A 19,742-nucleotide genomic window follows, 5' to 3' on the forward strand; every position below is an offset into this window, starting at 1 on the left:
TTTAAAGACTAAATTCATGTTTCCTGGTTTCTCACCATTATCTTAGTTCCATGGGTGACATGGGGTTTTCTAAATCAATATGCACCCTGCAAGGGATCTTTTTAGATAGATAGATAGATGGGTAGAGAGATGTTAAATAGATAATGTGTCCTCCCCTCCTTTCTGTTTGAGTTTGTTGGTGCTATAGTCCATCTGCTTATTTTATAGATGAGAAAACTGAGACCCGGAGGTCTTAGAAATTTTTTAAAAAGCATACAGGAAATAACTAGGAGAATGTAAACCTACCTGGTCTCTACCTGTGTTTCCTATTTGCTCTTTCCATCATACCACACTTAAAATGGAAAAAATTGAGACAACTTGGATCTATATCCTGTGTATGCTTTTTAAAAAAATCCTTTTCTATTTGTTATCTCATTTAATTTTCACAGAACTCAGTGAGGTAGAAAAGACTTGTATTACAGATAACCTCTCTCTCTTAATTTCCATATGTGACTGGCCCAATGCTCTACAGCTAGTGGTAGCAATGAGACCAGAAATCTGGTCTCCTAATTTCTAATAAAGTATTTTTTTCCTCCTGTATTACACTGGGAAATATAGGTTCATAAGAAAGAATTCCTCTGGCATTGCTACTTAAAGGTACTATGGCAGGAGCTATAACTATGAGCCATCATTTTAATAATTTCGCTAAATGAGGCAATTGAGATGAAATATGAAATTCCATTGAAAGACTTACTATTAATGGTTGCCTTTTGGAGAGGTATAATTTAAAGGAAAGACTCCCCCAAAAGATAACATTAAGGAGCCATTGAAGTTGGATTGTTATTCATTTTGGCTTATTCTCAGAACGTTTCAATTTTGCTTTTTCAAGGTTTTGGATTTTCCAGAGACCATATGTGAAACAGTGTTACAAAATTGGCTGACTAGTGTATTTTTTAAAAGATGAAAGTCAAATTTCTTCAAAAAGTGATATTTATATGTTTCCAAAGAAGCAATAAAATAGTTGTATGTGGAGATTATAAAATTTGCTCCTTATTGCCTTTAATTAAGTCATGTCTATCATCCTAGATCTAAGTTGCCCACTGTTGATATTTCAGAAGAGAAAATGCCCTCAACTGCAGTCTGAGTTAATGAGGTTAATTAAATACAAGCAAGACTTCCCAGTTGTTGAAGTTTGAGGACTAATTAATTTCAAACATTTATTGAGTACCATGTATAAAGTACTAAGTTACTTGTAATATATCAGACATGCAAAAAATTATAGCTAAAAATGCACTAAGATATTTGGGATGGCCTGTGAGGCACATTTGGGACACAGTTGTTTAAAACTGACCTGGAACTTGGGTTTTACAAAGTTAATTAGTATCATATTACCACTTTATCAGTCAAATGATTGGTATACATGTACTTGGCACATGCTAAGCATGGGGCAAGATAGTCCCTGCTCTCAAGCAGCTTATCATTTAAATGGGGAGATGACACTTACAAAGGCGCTGCAAAGGGGTGTCTAGGAAGGAGGGGACCTGGCCTGAGGACATGATAAAGTCCTACAGCTGGATAGGAGACGATGGGGTGACTGGCCTGGTCTCCTGAATTGGAGGCTCTAGGAAGAGTTCTCTGTTGTTCACCTTATATCCTCTCTGCTGAGATGGAGGTAGGGAGGGGGCCCAGGGACAAGGAGTACTCAGAAAGAATAGGTTTCTTGATATACTGCAAAATAGTTTTACAATAAGAGAGAATGGGCAACAAGTTTCACTTAGAAGAGCACATCTTTTCCTTAGGATGGGTAATCTGATATCTGAAGTGGAGAATGTGTGGAGTTATTTATCTGTGACTTTTTTTTAAAGGTAGCTCCAGATCATTTCCCATTTTCGGGTACTTGTATTACATTTGTCACACTGAACAAGCCAAGTTGGAAAAATATTCATAATGCAAAAAAAGAAAAAAATTATATATATTCTCCCAAAATGTTTATAGATAAGTAGATTTCAAGGTGCTATATTCTGCTACATTTTAAATGTTGTTTTTAGTACTAATGTATAATCATATGTAACTAAGGAAATTAAAAAATACATGTGAACCTCATAGCAGGCTCAGTACTTCAAATAATGGTATTTGTTGTAAGCAGTTTTAAAATTTTTCATGGATACTTTCATGTTTTTCACCAGTTCTTTTCTGATGTGCTTCTCTCTTCTCCCTCCATCAACTCTCCCATATAAACAAAATGAAAAACCAATCTACTTTAAAAACTTTTGAAATGGGATTGAACATTCCATGTCAGTAGTCCCTACTCCCTACTTCTTACAGAGAGGAGGAAGATATGTTTCATCATTTGTTCTCTAGGACCAAGATTGGTCATTATAGTTACTTTTAATTTTAATACTGTTTTAATTTCACTGTTGTTAGAATTGTTTATTTTGCTATTAATCATTTTAAAGAAATGGATTGTGCAAAAAAAAATGGAATGTGTATTTAATGTGTTTAATTCTTTAGGCAATACAAACAAGTTCAGGATAAAGGTAATCTCAGAACTACGTATATCAAGGTGAAAAAATAATCTTAGAGATTTTATGGGCTGAATTTTCAATGTCCTTATCTCACCTCTGAACTTGTGCCTATAAATTTGGGTGTGCGTAAGCCTTCATTGGCTTCTGCAAACAATTCTGCACACACAACTTGGATAAACATTTACCACTTGAGCAAATTTAATGGGCTCATCACCAGTTCTAAGACAAAATAGAATAAAATCTCTCTTTGTAATTAAAAAAAAAAAACCTCCAGAAACATCTATGTTTATTCAGCCTTGAACTGGAAATATTTTGTTTCTTCATATAAGGGAAAATGCAAACTAGTTCTTTTATGTTTTTCTTCTTCTCACTATTTGGAACGATGAGAATTAATTGCATTGTAATGCTATGTGTTTATAGAACCATAGCAGAAGAGGTAAGGCCTATAAAATAGACCATAAAATACCATACTATTCGTATTTGGAAATAATGGGAACTACTTTAGTAGCAAATTGCTTTTAATATTCTCATCTCATTTCCCCCCCATGTGTATCTGAGAAAACTAGTCCTTAAGTGGTATAAGTTTAAATTGTGGCCCTCGAGTTAAAATTTCAGAAAGACTTCTTCTATAAATAGAGAACATTTGAAACTGGGACAAAGAAGTGGTGATGGTGATTGTGATGGTGATGGTAATGGTAATGGTAGAGGTGTTCGTGATCATGATCATGGTCATGATGATGGAAAGATTATACATGCAATGGTGAATGAAGAGGCCACTCTCTAGTCCAGGTCTATATCTGGACTTGAATCAGAGAATTTAAGGGTAGAAAGTGGCTAGACTATTTTAAATTGTTGCACAACTAAGTCAAGTCAATGAAAAGCAAGTAACAAAGGGTAGGAAATATGTTAAAAAGAAAAAAAAAAAAGACCACTGGAATGAATTCAGTCTCTCTTGTATCTCTTAATAAATCTTGTAGAATGTGTAAAAAGCCATTACTACCGAACAGAGGGGATTATGAGACTAGCACTACCCAGCCTTAGAAAGGTTTTGATTGGAAAATCATCTTTGCTTTTAGAGAACCTAGAGGTTATATTCGAGTTGAATACGTGTTTTGTTGTTTTTTTCAGGCATGTTTGGCCCTACTTGGGATTTTCTTGGCAAAGATCCTAGAATGGTTTGCCTTTTCCAATTCATTTTACAGATGAGAAAACTGAGGCAAACAGGAGTAAGTGACTTGCCCAGGGTCATACAGTTAATGTGTCTGAGATCAGGAAGATGAGTCTTCCTGATTCTGGGCCTAACACTATCCACTGTGCCACTCAGTTGCCCTCAAATATATCTCATTGGGAAGCTGTAACATTTTTTCCCCCGGGTTCTGCTGATATATAGACCAGTTTTGTCCCCATATCGTTAATTTACATAGACTTATATATAAGCAAATAGTGCTCATATACAGTGCCACTGTGAGTAAACAGAAGATCCTAAAAGTCTGGATGTACTCTAAGTAATGTGTTATTGAACCATATTTCTTGCCATTGAGGGACTCAACTCTTATCTCAGCTTGAAATGTATACCCTTGATATCTGCACATAGTAAGTGTTAAATTAATTCAAGTTCACTGATAGATTTGAGTTCAGTTTTAGGTCTATCAAATTGAATTTCATGAATTTTCATGAATCATGAATGAAGTACCCCATTTCAAATAGAGAACATATGGCCTAGAATGATAGCGAGAACCAGACTTATGTTTTCCTAGTCAAAAAACTGAGGGCTTTGCCTTTCCTTTCACAAAACTAGTTTCCTTTGATATAGGAATTTCCTGTGGGACATAGTTAAACTACAGTAAGGGAAGCTTGTTGCTTCTCTTTTAATTATGTGTTGTTGAGAAACAAAAATCTCTGTGTAGTTTTGATATCTTTAAATAAATTTTATATCTGTCCATGAAGTGCTTTTTTTCCCCCTCTTTATCTTAAGGGTATGAACTTATTGACTTTGCTCCTTTGAACTCCTTGTAAATAAGGTTATATCTTAGCAAAAATCTAGGCTTTTGGTAAGGGAGAGATTTAATTAAAAATCAGGCAGTCTCCATGTTGCAGTTTTCTCCCTTTGTGAATTTCCCCACCTATTCTTTATCTTAGCTTCGACAGCAAATGGGGAACATCCTTCTTTTCTTCTTTGTTTCTTCATTCCATATAATAACTCCTTCTTTGCAAATTGTCTCTACAGATTTTATACAAGTGCTTCTTTAAAGCTTCCTTTATATTTTAGAATCACTTTTGTCCTTTAAAAAATACTTCAGGGAAGATATGTACCTTATCATTCTGTCTTTATTTATGAATTTAAGAAATTTTTACATTAATAGTGGGGGTCATTTTGTTTTGGAGCTCCTGCATAGATTGTAATTCTTAATGATTCATTTGTGACTGAAATTGATTTGGTTGTAGAGTGAAAATAAAAGTGGAATGGATCTCAAAGTAGGAAGAGTATGATGTGTCTTTTTCAGTCATAATCTCTCCTGGGAACAGAACAATGTGTTACATTGTCTTCTCTAGTTAGTTTTTCTGTGAACTTCTAAAGACAGGTTTGTGTTCCCTTCTATTTTGTGTGTGTGTGTGTGTGTGTGTGTGTGTGTGTGTGTGTGTGATTTTCTACACTACTATTTTAGGATCCTAAAGAACCTAATTCCATTTTTTCCTTTATAATTAATGATTGTCATGGGTAGCTTTTAAAGTCTTTTTTACATTGAATGACCAGTCTTGAATGGAGCTTTCTAGCAGTGGAAAGCTGAAAAATGCTTTTACTGTTCTGTTGTTCCATAGCTAGGGTATTGATCATCTACACATCTGGGGGGAGGAAGAGAAATGGGAGATTGGGAAAAGCAAGAAGGGTTTGCTGTTAGTTTCTCACTTTGCTTAAGCCACACACATTTTTAACATTTTCTGTTGTCAGGAGTTGCATTTTTGTCACCTTCTTCATTCTCCATTGTAGATTGAGATAGAGGAAAAGGGACAGTAGTCTTGGAAATAAGTGACTGGAAAAGGTTGAGAAAAGGGAATCATTAGTGGAAATAATGAAATGATTGTCTAGGCATGTTGGTGAAGGGCTTGATGTGATACAGGCCTACAGTTTAATGACAATAGTAGGCTGGACCTTAATGTGTGTTATTTAGTATATATTCTGCCATAAACTAGCATGTGTATAACTAACTCTGTGTGTATGTGTTGCTCCTCAGTAAATGGACTGTTTTTCAGGGGAAATCCTGTGTTTTTCTTAGCAATCAAAATATATTTTCCCCCTCTTTGTATAACATTGTTCTATTAAGAGCTTAAGAAAAAGAAAAAAACCCTACACTATTAAATAAAGATTATTCCTACCGGGTGTTTTTTTTTTTTTTTTTTTTTTTTTTTTTTTTTTGAGCTAGCTTACATTTCATGTACTGAGACGAAGGCAGGAAGAGATTGTGTAAAAGAGAGGAAGCAGGAGGAGGGAATAAAGGTCACTTGGAGACTATGTAACAATCACATCTATTGAGAAAGTTCACAGAAATTCAATAAAATGCTATTGGAAGAATCTAGTTTGTCCAGCATTTTGAAAGAATTTCTAGAATTTCTAGAACAGCAAGCTCTTTTAGTTCTATGTCCCAGTCTCTAATTGGAGTTTACTTGTGGATGACTCAATGACACTGTTGCCCCCAACCTGATGAATACTGATGGGAGTTCTAGGAAGCCAGCCCTTTGGAAGTTTGTCATTTTCCTGATTAATCCCCAAAGCCTCTTTACATTACCTCTCTGGAAGTAACACTCACATCATAAATCCAAGCTTGGGAAGCTGTTAATGCCTCTGATGATTGGGTAGCCAAGTAGAACATTGGAGTGTTCTTTTCTATAAATGAAAATACCATATTTTGTAATAAGTGCATCCATTTTGGAATATGATGATATGTGACTGGTGACAAGTTTGGAATACTTAAAACCAGGATTCTTATGATCTAATACACTTGCCCTGTATTTGTATACTGATACATCAATGTATAACAAAACACTGTCTGAATGGAAATGATTTTCTATCATCATGTGAACAAAAATGTAACTTCTTTTGAAAGTATATTTTTGGGTCATAGTTTTAAAAAATAAATCTATGGAACAGTGTTGTCAAACTCAAATTGAAATGGATTTGTTGGCCACATATGGAGTTGGAAAACTTCAAATTAACATTATTTGTCTTATATTTTTATTTATTTCATTAAACAGTTCCCAATCATGTTATAATCTGCTTTTAGCCCCACTTGGGAGTTTTACAAGTGCAATTTTGACACCTGATCTAGAATAGTATTTTAGCTGTCATATGTGAAGATGTTTTTGGCTACTTTGAGGCATGTCCTCTACATTCACCAGTCCTTATCATGCTGTCTGGCACATAGTAGGTACTTAAATGTTTATTGACTAACTCACTAGAGATGGGGAATTTGTGTTGCTTTCTCCTCATTCTTTCGCTTGGACTCCCATATTATCAAAAGCACATATTTGTTAACATAGTCAGTCTAGAATTTGGAAAGCAATGAATGTGTTTCATTCTTGTATAAAGCACTGGACATGATACAACAAACAAGGAGCAGGTATTTCTCAGGTAAGGGACTGATTAAGGTAGAGCTCATGGGATGGAGGGTTCAGCTCAAAAGCTCAGATATAGGAGATCTAAGACGCTAGGAAGTCAAGATTTCAGACCTCTAGAAGGTGGTCAGTAGAATAGAATGAGGATTTTGAAAGCTAAAAGATCAGGGGCTCTGAGGTAAGAGCTGAGTTTTGCCTTAGCACTATTCTAGATAAACCACTGGTTAATCAGATACCTGAGGCAAACTACTTTCCCCTGATGTTAGGAATACCAGGTACTTAAAGGATTCTTGGGAAGATTTGGATGCTTTGAAGACTGTAGTCATTTGAGAAAACTTATAGCAAAAATAATGAACATTATTTTTCAGTATTTTTCAGTGCTCATTCAACAATTTTTTGGAAACTAAACTGTATTTCTTGGTAACTTGGTAATTTTTTCTATATGGTACCCCAAGAGTCAAAAACTAGTTCTTGAAGTACAAGTCTTACCTTATTTTCACTCAAACAACAGTTATTTTTTTCATACCTGCTCTGTGCTTCAGCACTGTGAGGAATTAAAAAAAAAATCAGGTATGATTGTAGAGTAAATAATAAAATTAATTCCCATACGCCACACAAAACCATTCTCCTTACTTGGTCTGTGTAGGAGTGAGAGACAGAGAGACAGAGAGAGAGAGAGAGAGAGAGAGAGAGAGAGAGAGAGAGAGTGTGTGTGTGTGTGTGTGTGTGTGTGTGTGTGTGTGTCTGTGTGTGTCTGTGTGGGTAAAAAAAAGTTGGATGGGAAGCTAAGTTGCATAGTGGATAGAGCACCAGCCCTGAAGTTAGGAGGATCTGAGTTCAAATATGGTTTCAGATACTTAACACTTCCTAGTTGTGTGACCCTGGGCAAGTCACTTAACTCCAGTTGCCTTAGGGGGAAAAAAGTTAGAGAAACTTCTCAAAGATAGCAGAAGCATTATAAAACTATCATTCCCAACCTATCTCTTTTCTTACTCCATACAACAGCAAACTTCGAATGTTTATGCTCTCTGAAAAAAGCTAGTTGGAGTGCTCCAATGTGTTATTTCCTTATGGATATATTGTTGAAATCTTGTCTTTTTTTTTTTTTTTTTTTGAGCGCATGTTGTATTTGGAACTTGTAGCACAGGGGAGGAATGGAAAAGCAAAGTAGATGTTTTAGGGATCAGGGAACTTTAGATTAACATATAGGCTTCTTGAAGTAACTGAGTTTTTGTTGTACTTATTTAATACTTATATGCTTTAAAGATGCATTACCCAGAAAAAATACTTCCAGAATGCAGTTCTTAAAATGAGTGATCCTAGAATGTTTTATAATTCATTTCAACAAGCAAATAGTGGGAGATTTTTTTTTTTTTAAATAGGAAGGAAGGAAGCAATAAGCCTTTACCTTTTTATCAATCAACCAAACACCATGTTAAGTACTGGAGACACAGTGACAAAAAAGGGAAATATTTTCTGCCCTTGGGGAGCCTACATTCTATCAGGGAAACATCTATATATAAAAATATATGCAAAACATATGCAAAATACTCTGTCATCTATAAAACAGTTATTGCATAGCTTTTTAATATCGAGGATAAAGAGATGGGACTTGTAATCAGAAAAATGTCAGTTCTAGTTCCATCTGAAAACCAGCCATGTTACTGTGGGCAAATCGCTTAAATACCCTCAGCCTCAATTTCCTCATTTGTAAAATGATGATGATGATGATGATGATGATGATAGCAATAATAATAATATTCAATATCAAATGAAATAGCATATATAAAGCTCTTTGCAAACCTAAAGTATTGTAGTAATGCTAGTTATCATCCTCATTATTTACGAATGAATGCCACTGAACTACATGTAAAAGAAAAAAATTTTTATACTATGATTCACATAATGGTTATTAACATTCTTTAGGTAGGATTAATAAATTAATTAAGAGGAAACAAATTGAAGAGCTCCCTCTGAAAAGAAATCCACAAGACTTCATGAAGAAAAATTAGAAGTAAAAAGCTTGTACATTGTTGTGGGATGAAGCTGTCAGATAGGGTTGTCTATAAGCTTGGTTAGATGAATACATGTTGAGAAAAATGAATTTTAGTGAAATGAAGAGAGGGATTTGCTGACTTGGTTTCTTTCAAATTAGATTATGCAGAAAATTCAGTATTTGGATAAGGAGTCTACTTTCTCTTCATTCCAGTCTCTTACTTAATGTGATGCTAGTTAGTAGTTTTAAAAAATGATTATCTCAGAATCCTGACAATCAAGATTTGCTCACTGCCAAGTTCCACTGGTGAAACTCTTACTTTTGCCATGTCATGTCTGTGTTTGGCAAAGATTTGCAGACACAACATTATTAATAGCAGTGCATATTTTGACAAGCTTTACCGCTTTAACACTCCATGCACCCTCTTCACTATTCCCTGAACCCCCCGAGTTAGTAAATCATAGCTTCTTTAATGTCCTGCTGGCTGTGTGAAAAACAGGAATTTATGTAACAAACTCAGGGCTGCAAACCTTTTCCTGTTCGGAAAATTTTTTTTTAACTATTGGCAAAGTTAAGAGACAGCTCTGTTACTCAAAGAGCGACCTCAAATGTCCTCTTACAATAATATTAGATTGTAATATTTTTGATGACTAAGGGATTGCTGTAAATTCTGAAGGCAGCATATTTAGAGAGAAGGAAAATGTAGGTTAACTGCATATGGGCTAGTTGATGTGTGGACAGTTTTTCTTGGGCTTGTTTAATAGCCACCCTTTCAAGACGCTTCATCCAAACATCAAAAATACTTCCAAATGCAGTTTTGACAATGATGTGACCCAGGCATATTCTGTAATTCAATTCAAAACTGTTGATTAATTCTATACTTTGGGGAGATTACTCTGGGGCATTTTTTCCTCCTTTAACTGGTCCTGTAATTTCATCTTGCAAATTCCTTTTGCCAGCGCACATTGGTACCTGCTTCACAATTTATAATCTTAGAAAAGATGTCCGGATTCTCTGAGGGGTTAAGCAATTATTCCAGGGATACACAGCCCTTATGGGTCAGAGGCAGGATTGAGCCCAACCCCACCTCTCCTCACTTTGTAACCATTATCCAGTGTTGCTTCTACTATGGGAGAGAGACACAGTATGGTAGGTGGGATGGACACACAGATCAGATTGCAAAATAAAGCACAGAAGTGTTAGGAGAGGGATTCAGTGCCCTGCCTCATTTTATGTGCTGGTGAGAGGCAAAACCTCCCTTTCCTGCCTTCCTAATTTAACATAAGAAATCAGGAAGCTACTATCTAGGAAAATCTTGCTTCCTCTTTACTATTAAACTAAATATAAACAGAAGAGGAGTACAGAAATTGCTTTCCATTATAGATTTCATATTAATTTATCTCTCTATGTGTTTAGGGCAGTGAAATTCAAAATCTTAAAACTGTTACAGGATAATATTCTAGGATTTAATCCATTTATATTCCAAGTATTCCAACAGTCAGAATGTCTGGCTTCTGCCTTTAAGGCAAGATTTAAAACTTGGTATGTTAGTTGTTGATATAGCTTTTAATCCTAAAATGCCATCTGAAATGACCAGAGATTTGGGTTTTGATAGAAGAAGAGCGGTCCTGAGGGCTTGGAGATGTGCAGTGGTATCTGCAGTTAGTCTGTGCATATAAAGTGCTTTGTGTAAATCTTAAAATGTTAGATTAATGTAGGTATAAAATAGTACATTTGTTAGACAATCACTGAGTAGTAGAAGCTTTGAAACCCCAATTCCTTTTCCCAAAGTACTTTCCCCCTCATTTTTCAGTGAAAGCCTGGTAAATAGGAAGGAAGAGGGAGAAGAATTAGTAATTTTCAGAATATATCTTCACTAAGCTCTATTATAAAGTCTCCCTCTCCTGTACTCTTCTATCCCTTACTTAGCATGTTGATATTGTCATAGTCCAAATGAAACTCATATTAAAGATTGGAACTCTGACCCAAGGTCCCCGTGTGGTTGTTCTGGAGATCATTTTCACATAGTTCTTGTTGTAATATTTGGATATGATGCTGTGAATTGGAGAACACTTGAAATTTGAAATTTCTTAGATTTAGTTAAGTTATAGCAAAGCTGTGGGGGGGGGATGAGAGGGGTTTCCTGGGGAGGGGGTTCCCCATGCTTTTTCTGGCTTAAAAGGAAAAAAAATACTCATCTCAAAATTTGAAGTAAAATATTTAAAGTTCCCTTGTTCTATGATGTCCTTCAGTAGGAGTATTTCTTTTCAGACAAACTATGTCCCAAGTTGATGACTTGAGGATGTGTGTACTGTGGCTGCATCCTTATGTGACCACAAACTGAACCAGAACCTCTTTGTGGTTAGAAGGGGGAGAGGGAGCTAAGGTACTAGGTCATCTGAATCTTTTTCAGATACAGGGGGCTAAGGAAAGTCTCAAAGCATTTTTGGAAACTCAAGACTATTGTGGTTGTCACAATATGTGGCCACTTTACTTCTAGAACAGCAGAAATCCAGCAGGGGCCTTGGGAGTCTGCAGACCAAGCTGTTAGGACAATTTGAATTTGGGTACTTGCGATGATGTTTTCTCCTTTCTTCCTCTAGCACAGAACCATGAAATGTCTTTTTTCTTACTTTTCTGTGCTTTATAGATTTGGCTAGTAACTGAATCTAGCTGAGACTGCCTGATGTATCCCATAGAGAAAGACAAAAAGCACAATCGCAGATTGAAAATGTTCCCTATGACTCTGAGGTTTGACCATATCTCTCCTGTCCTACCCCTCGGCAGCTGCCCTCTTATATTCTGGGAACCTTACAAATGATCTTAATCTTATTACCTAAAGTAACTTTAGGCTTTCCCTAAAGGGTATATATAGCCCAGTTAAGATTGTGCCTTAGTGGATGGGGTCCCTTAGGTTTTATCCTATACATTCCCTTGTCAAGTATTCTTCCCCATTCCTTTTTCCCTTCAAAAGACAAAATCTAAGAAGATTCTTTATCAGTTTGGCTTCTGACATTTTCTCTTAAGTATATTTTCTTCTTATAATATTTTCTTTTGCAATTCAGTTTTTCAATCTCAAATCAAGGAAGGGAAAATCAAGAAATCAGCTGTTATTTTCCTTTTACCTTCATCCAAGATTTCACTAAAGTTATAAAAGGCAATTAGTGCAGTTAATAATTCTAATTGCACGTATTAATTTTAGAGGCTTCCTGGCAAGGGTTACAATTTCTTTTAGTAACTTTTCCTAAATAGGAGAATTATTTGATAGTGGAAAATTTTTTCTTACATTGAATTTATGTACTTTCCCAATATTATTTAAAGCTTTATCATACATGTGAAAGTATGTGACATATATAAGACCTATAATATATATTTGTTCATGAGGCATTTGTCATACAATTTTAGACATCTTTTGTTATTACCAAATAACAATCACCTATTCACTTTACCCCCACATACTCAATGATATAAACCATCTACCATTTTTTCTCAAGTTGTCAATTAGACATTGGAGATGAATTTGCAGTAAAACTGAAAATAAAGTAAGAGTGGCATGAAAACAAGTTTTGGAATTTTGCATCTGCATACTATTTGCATTATTTTTGGTCTTAGGGGCTTTCTATTTAGGTAGAACTAAGGTAGAAAATGAATTAAAAGGCATTTTGTATCAGTTCTGTATTCTTCACCATTAAGATAGACCAATCTTCCTGTGTTTAAAGTAGATTGGTTAATAGAACTTGCTGTCCTTTTTGTCCACATTGTTAGTTTGTAATACTAATAGTCCAGGATAATTATTTCTTACAGTTGAGAATAAGTACCTGTGGGGGGGGGACACAGCTAGGTGGCACAGTGGATAGAGCAGCAGCTCTGAAGTCAGGAGGACCTGAGTTCAAATGTGACCTCGGACACTTAAAACTTCCTAGCTGTGTGACCCTGGGCAAGTCACTTAATCCCAGTTGCTGGGGGGAGGGCGGGGAGAATATGAATATGAATAGGTACGGAACTTATACTGTAATGACTTAAAATTATATTGTTTCTAACACATTTATTTCACTTTTGCAGAATTCGATTCGTCACAATTTGTCCCTGCATAGCAAGTTTATCCGAGTGCAGAATGAAGGAACTGGGAAAAGCTCCTGGTGGATGCTTAATCCGGAGGGAGGAAAGAGCGGGAAATCTCCTCGGAGAAGAGCCGCCTCCATGGATAACAACAGCAAATTTGCTAAAAGCCGAGGCCGAGCAGCCAAGAAAAAAGCCTCTCTCCAGTCTGGCCAGGAAGGTAATGGTGACAGCCCCGGACCCCAGTTTTCCAAGTGGCCCGCCAGCCCAAGCTCTCACAGCAACGATGACTTCGATAACTGGAGTACGTTTCGTCCCCGCACTAGCTCAAACGCTAGCACGATTAGCGGAAGGCTTTCTCCCATCATGACTGAACAGGATGATCTTGGGGATGGGGATGTACACTCAATGGTCTACCCTTCATCAACCACTAAGATGGCTTCTACCTTGCCCAGTCTGTCAGAGATAAGCAATCCCGAAAACATGGAAAACCTCTTGGATAATCTCAACCTTTTGTCGTCGCCTACATCCTTAACTGTGTCCACCCAGTCTTCTCCTGCTGCGATGATGCAGCAGACGCCCTGCTATTCGTTTGCACCTCCGAATACGAGCATGAATTCACCGAGCCCCAATTACCAAAAATATACTTATGGTCAGTCCGCCATGAACCCGTTGCCCCAGATGCCTATGCAAACCCTCCAAGATAATAAGGCGAGTTACGGGAGTATGAGCCAGTATAACTGCCCCGCGGGCCTTCTGAAGGAACTGCTCACGTCCGACTCCCCTCCTCACAACGACATCCTGACGCCCGTGGACACAGGCGTGGCTCAGCCCGGCAGTCGGGTCATGAGCCAGATGATGGCACCGAGCTCGGTGATGCCGGCCTACGGTAACCAAGCGTCCCATAACAAAATGATGAGTCCCAATCCCCACCCGCACCCGGGACACTCTCCGCAGGCCAACGCCGTCAACGGGCGGGCCCTGCCCCACACGGTGAACACCATGTCTCACTCTCCGGGCCTAAACCGCCTGACCCCCGTGAAACCGTTATTGCAAGTGCCTCTGACTCATCCCATGCAGATGAATGCCATGGGCCCGTATCCTACTGTGAACAGTTGCAATGGTTATGGAAGGATGGGCCTTCTCCACCAGGAGAAGCTCCCCAGTGACTTAGACGGCATGTTTATCGAAAGCTTGGACTGTGACATGGAGTCCATCATCCGCAACGACCTCATGGACGGAGACACGTTAGATTTTAACTTTGACAATGTGTTGCCTAACCAAAGTTTTCCGCACAGTGTAAAGACAACTACACATAGCTGGGTGTCGGGCTAGGAGTTAGTGAGCAGGTAAGTTTCCCAAATATTCGGAACCCAACCTTCTGAAAGCAACGACTGCCGGGTCTCAGCACCGGCTAGGGAGTTTTTCTCCTGCTTTGGAAAGGGCAGCTAAGTGACATCTTACCATTCTCTGCCCTTTTTGTAGCTTGTTATGTGTTCCCTGTCGAGCAGAAGTCTAAGGAGGATTCTGTTAACCACCTTCAACATTTTCCTTAGACAGTTAAATGGCTGCCTTTTTTAGTAACTCTTCAATAAGTGAGTGCATTTGGTACACATCAAATGCTGATTTTAAGTAGAATTTTCCCCACTGAGTGGCTTTGAGCCACTTTTGGTACTATTAGCTTTCTCATTTTTAGAGTGGTGGGTTTTTAAAAAAGTATATGTGTATCACTGTAGTGTGTTAAGCAAAGTCGATCCCATTTTGACTATATTTTCATTGTTTCTTTTTGATTTTCCTAGGCTACACTTAAAAGTACTTCAGATTTGTCTGACAGCAGGAACTGAGAAAAGCAGTCCAAAGATGTCCTTCACCTTCGTTTTAGTTTTCTTGATAGAAAAAAGCAAACCAACAGAACGCAACAAAAAGCAAAAATCCATGTTCCTTTTTTCCTTTCGTCAGACTTGGCAGCAAAGATACTTTTCCTGTACAGGATGTTTGCCCAATGTTTGCAGGTTATGTGCTGCTGTAGATAAGGACTGTGCCATTGGAGATTTCATTCATTACAATGAAGTGCCAAACTCACTACACCATGTAATCACAGAATAGACTTTAAGATCATGTAGAGCTTTGGAGTTTTGTATATAAGCAATAGATAAAGAATCTTTTGTGTGTGTGTGTGTGTGTATGTATGTGCGTGTGTGTTTATATGTTTTTGTTTTTTAAGAATATCCATTTGGTCCAAGGAAAGTTTATACTCTTTTTGTAATGCAGTGATGGTCTATGCCCTAAGTAAGTTACACCTTTTTTTTGTTTGTACTACCTATGTTCCTCTGAACTGAACTTGATGACTCACAGTGAAACAAGATCTCCATTCAGCGGCTTCAAGATGGCTTCGGACTTTATTCATGTTGCCACATAAATCATATGAGAACGAAATATCCTGTTAGGAATCAACTGTGTTAATTGACTTATCAATGGTTTTGAAACAATAGATTAAATATCAGATCACACAGGTCTTTTCTATTGTTTGGGTTTTTTTTTTTTAATTGGAGATGGGGTGGATAGCACATTGGTGCACACATTTAAATGGTTCTCATTTCCAGATGAATGATTTTTATTGCTGTTGGGACTTGAGATAATTTTTTTTGGGGGGGAAGGGGGTATAGATATTGAACTTTAATGTTTTCTTAAAATTAGAGTCTACTTTGTTACATAGTCAGCTTGTAAATTTATGGAATCACAGGTATTGGGCAGCATTCATAATGTTTGTTTTGTATTTTTAACTGGAGTAGTACTAATTTTATATGTGCTTAACTGGTTTGTACACCTTGGGATGCTACTTGGTGATATTTCCATGACTAATCTAAAAAGAAATGAAGTCATAATTAGGATCTTAAATACTAAGCATTTCTGTTCTATTTTTGGGATAGAAAAGCGATGTATAGTTATAGACACTTGGCATTTCATGTTTAGGAGGATCTACTCTGCTTTTATATATACATTTTTAGAAACTTCATCTGCTTCTTTCCATGTTAACAATGAGTACCACAAAGTGTTAAGTATTCTTTGATAGATGCTTGTATGATGCTTCATCACCTTTATTTCCTAGAGGTCTCATCATGTTTTAGACCAGGAAAGGGGAGATGCAGGACCTTCATCTGAAAGGCCATAGAGTTAGAGATCTCAAGCAGAAAGGAGCCCCAGAGGGTCCAATGGAATTCGGCTTTCTGCTTTTACAAATGGGAACTTTAGGCAGAGTAAAATAAAACGATTTGACCAGGATCACGTAGCCGGTCAACATTGGAGATAGAATCTGGACCCAGGTCTTTGCCTCCAGAACCAGCATTTTTTTTTTCCTCAGTACCACACTGCAATCTTATTTTTACAAACTGGAGTTTACAAAAAAAAAAAAAGTTAGCTTTCAGTTTAGCTTTAAAAAAAGTGTCAAATATTTTAATTATGATCTCCTGCCCCATATTTGCTGTATTCCAAAAGGTTGCGACTGTAGTTCTTCCTTGATGTTTTGTTTACACACGTACATGCTTGCACATGCTCACACACATACACACACACACACACACACACACACACACAGAAACACATACATGCCCCTCTTTCTTTTCCTCAGATTACATAGTGCGCTATACACATTAATTTTGGGGTGAGAATTTTTAAATGGAACAATACTGATTATTCATAATACAGGTGGGTTTTAATTACCACACCAACACTAAAAAGAAATTGTTTCAGAATTTCTAATTCATGCCTCTTAAAAAGAAAAATTCTTTGTATAAGTGAAGAAGTTGAAGATTTCTTTAGCTTTAAGTCACTTAATTCACCATTCCCATCACTATATTTTAACACTTTCTAATTACCTGTAACTTGTAGGCTAAGTTAATTGGAGCTTGAGTCCCATTTAGTCAATCAGTATTTTCAAGTCATTCTTTGAATGTTCCAAGACAACAAAATAAAAGACCAGGTGCAGAGCAGTGTTCATTTTGGCTTATTAGGAACACTGATTTCTTTGCATTTGTCTGTGTATTTAGCCCAAATCACACTTGCTTTGTCTTGCATGTTAATTGCATCTCTCTTGGCTTTTCTCAGCCTTTCAACTATGCTAAACAAAAATGCAGCGACTGTAGATGATAGACAGTCTATATAGGCCGGCTCTGTTATAGGCCCCCCACTGTGGCATTCACCATCTGAGGCACTGATGATCTCAAGGCATGGAAAAGCCTTCCATCCACCATACATAGCTATCTCCATTGATGGCCACTTCAGAAATTGGTCTTTCCATCTGCTGAGTACTACAATATTTGCAGTGTGCCTGTTTACTTACTTTAAATCTTAGCTCCCTTAATTAGTAGCCTTATTCTATCGAATATAATCTGTTAAGCCACGGTGCCAAAGTATCTCTTAAATCTTATATTCCTTGAACCACCATAGTACTATTTTGCCGCAATACACACTTCCCTCCTCCCACCATAGCATGAACCAAAACAAACAAATAAATAAATAAAACCATTCCTTTAATTAGAGAGGCAACTAAAATTACTTTGTGAACTTTTTTGACTACTGGGTAGACTGATACAATTGTTTTTTTCTACTTTCTTGGGCCTATATCTTTGAATGACTTTTTCTCTTACAATTTGTGTCAAATTTCTGATACTGATCCTATACAACTCTGGGATACCATGAAGTCCGATGAAGGGCATTTTGTCTCTTTTGATAGCAAACATTATGTGACCTCTAGTAATTTTTTTTTTTTCAGTTAAGAATACTGAGTTTCTGGAATAATTTAGTTTTGTCAATTATTGTAAATGATTGCTTTGTGAAATGTGCAAATGATCTTACCTATGCAGCCATGTTTGATTTATTTTCTCTGGTTTGTACTGTTATTAAAAGTATATTGTATTATAGAACTATTCAGATATTTTAAATATAAAGATGTATTGTTTCCGTAATAGATGTATGGAATATATTTAGGTAGTAAATGCGTTAATTGGAAAGCTCTGCTTTAGCAAACTGACAAAATGCTTAAGTTGATAAGCAAAAGTTGTAACCTAAAAAGTGGTAAATGAACAGAGCATCCCTAAGAAGAGGACGGGAAATCTAAAATTGGACCAATTTTCAAACAGTATAAAATTTGCACTTGTTAAACCACTGGATGTATGTTATCAGTACTTTCTCCCTTCCCTTTCCCCTTCATCATCCCTTTATTGGAATTCTTCCTTTCAATTCTTTGGTTTCTTAATTTATAACTAATTTTAAATAAGATGAATCCTTGTGTTTTGTTGTTTTGTTTTCATTTTGGTAGTCATTATGTATAAAAGCAGCATGATTTATGTAAACAAAACACAACTTGGCATTAAAACTGGCCTCCAACTTGAGGGTGTTCCATAGACCAGCCATATCACCAAGGGTAAGCATAGAAACTCATTGGCTCATGGCGGTGGTCACAGCCTCCGTCTCACCACTCTGGTTCAGTAACATTGCAGACTTCAAGTTCATACTTAGCTATTTTCTGAGAAGTGCCTGATGATGATGTACTTACAGACACAAGAACAATCTTTGCTATTATTGTATAAAGCCATAAATGTATATAAATTATGTTAAAGTAGTTTGGTGTCTTTTTTTTTTTTTAATCCCCATTGTGAAAGATAAACTAGGGTTTTTACATTTAGTAATGACTGCAGATGGGCTCTGATGACCACCATTGCATAGTCAGTTCAAGTCTGGAAATTCCTTTACTATTACCATAACCTGTTCTATCAAGAAACATTTTTTGCTAGGGCCAAATTTGAGCCTCAGGAGAGAACAAGAGCAAGTAAAACTTCTAACAATAAACTACCTTTGGAGTGCCTCATTTGAGAGATTGCTTGGGGTGAATGTCTCAAATGCTGTCTGGTACTTTAATTACTGAGCTTGTTTAAGTCTACGTGGAATTGAGAAGTAAGGAGCATCTCTCCATGGCTAGGTGTGCTTGAGGCAAAAATACCTTTTAGCAGGGTCTATGGAATAGCTGCCTTAAAAGACCATTGTGCATTGGAAATTCTCATGCACTGAAGCCCACCTAATTTAGAGGAGGATTGTAGTTTCTCTTGAAGTGGTAATAAAAGAGCAATTTTTAAGTATGCACTTTGCAGAAGATACCTCAAGAATCAGTTGCTTTTGGTTGATTAAAATATAATTTGATTTGGTTTTAAAACCAAGATATTTAGTATTTAAATATTACTATTAGCCTTTATTTTTATTAGCTTAGTGAGTTAAAATGGCAGGGAAATAGTTGAGTTCTCCTATCAGTGTGCATACATATAAACACAATCTAATTTTTTTGGAAGTTCTTAAGTATTCCAATTAGAAGTTCAAACAGTATTATACAACCTGTGATTTTGCCTAATTGTCAGGTGTGATGGATTTACCTATTCCACTGGTAAGGACCTAGCAGGAGAGAGGCAGACTTCTTAGTTGGAAAGATAATTCTTTGAACAAGGTACTTGTTCCTCCTGATTGGAAGAGGGAGATGAAGTAGAATGTTGGTTCCAGGCTTATTTCATTGACACATAAAAGAC

General features: G+C 36.7%; 1 protein-coding gene across 1 annotated transcript in view; it reads left to right on the forward strand.

The window, feature by feature from the left end:
* FOXO1 (forkhead box O1) overlaps positions 1-18,790 on the forward strand; it is a 102,497-nt gene extending 83,707 nt beyond the window's left edge. Inside the window, exons 2-3 of the mRNA XM_051987394.1 lie at positions 13,174-14,519; positions 14,970-18,790. Of these exons, the coding sequence (XP_051843354.1) occupies positions 13,174-14,505 (1,332 nt within the window). The 3' untranslated portion in view covers positions 14,506-14,519; positions 14,970-18,790. The remainder of the gene's footprint in view (positions 1-13,173; positions 14,520-14,969) is intronic.
* Positions 18,791-19,742: the final 952 nt, after the last annotated feature.

Source organism: Antechinus flavipes, chromosome 3 (genome assembly GCF_016432865.1).
Source record: "Antechinus flavipes isolate AdamAnt ecotype Samford, QLD, Australia chromosome 3, AdamAnt_v2, whole genome shotgun sequence".
NCBI lineage: Eukaryota > Metazoa > Chordata > Mammalia > Dasyuromorphia > Dasyuridae > Antechinus > Antechinus flavipes.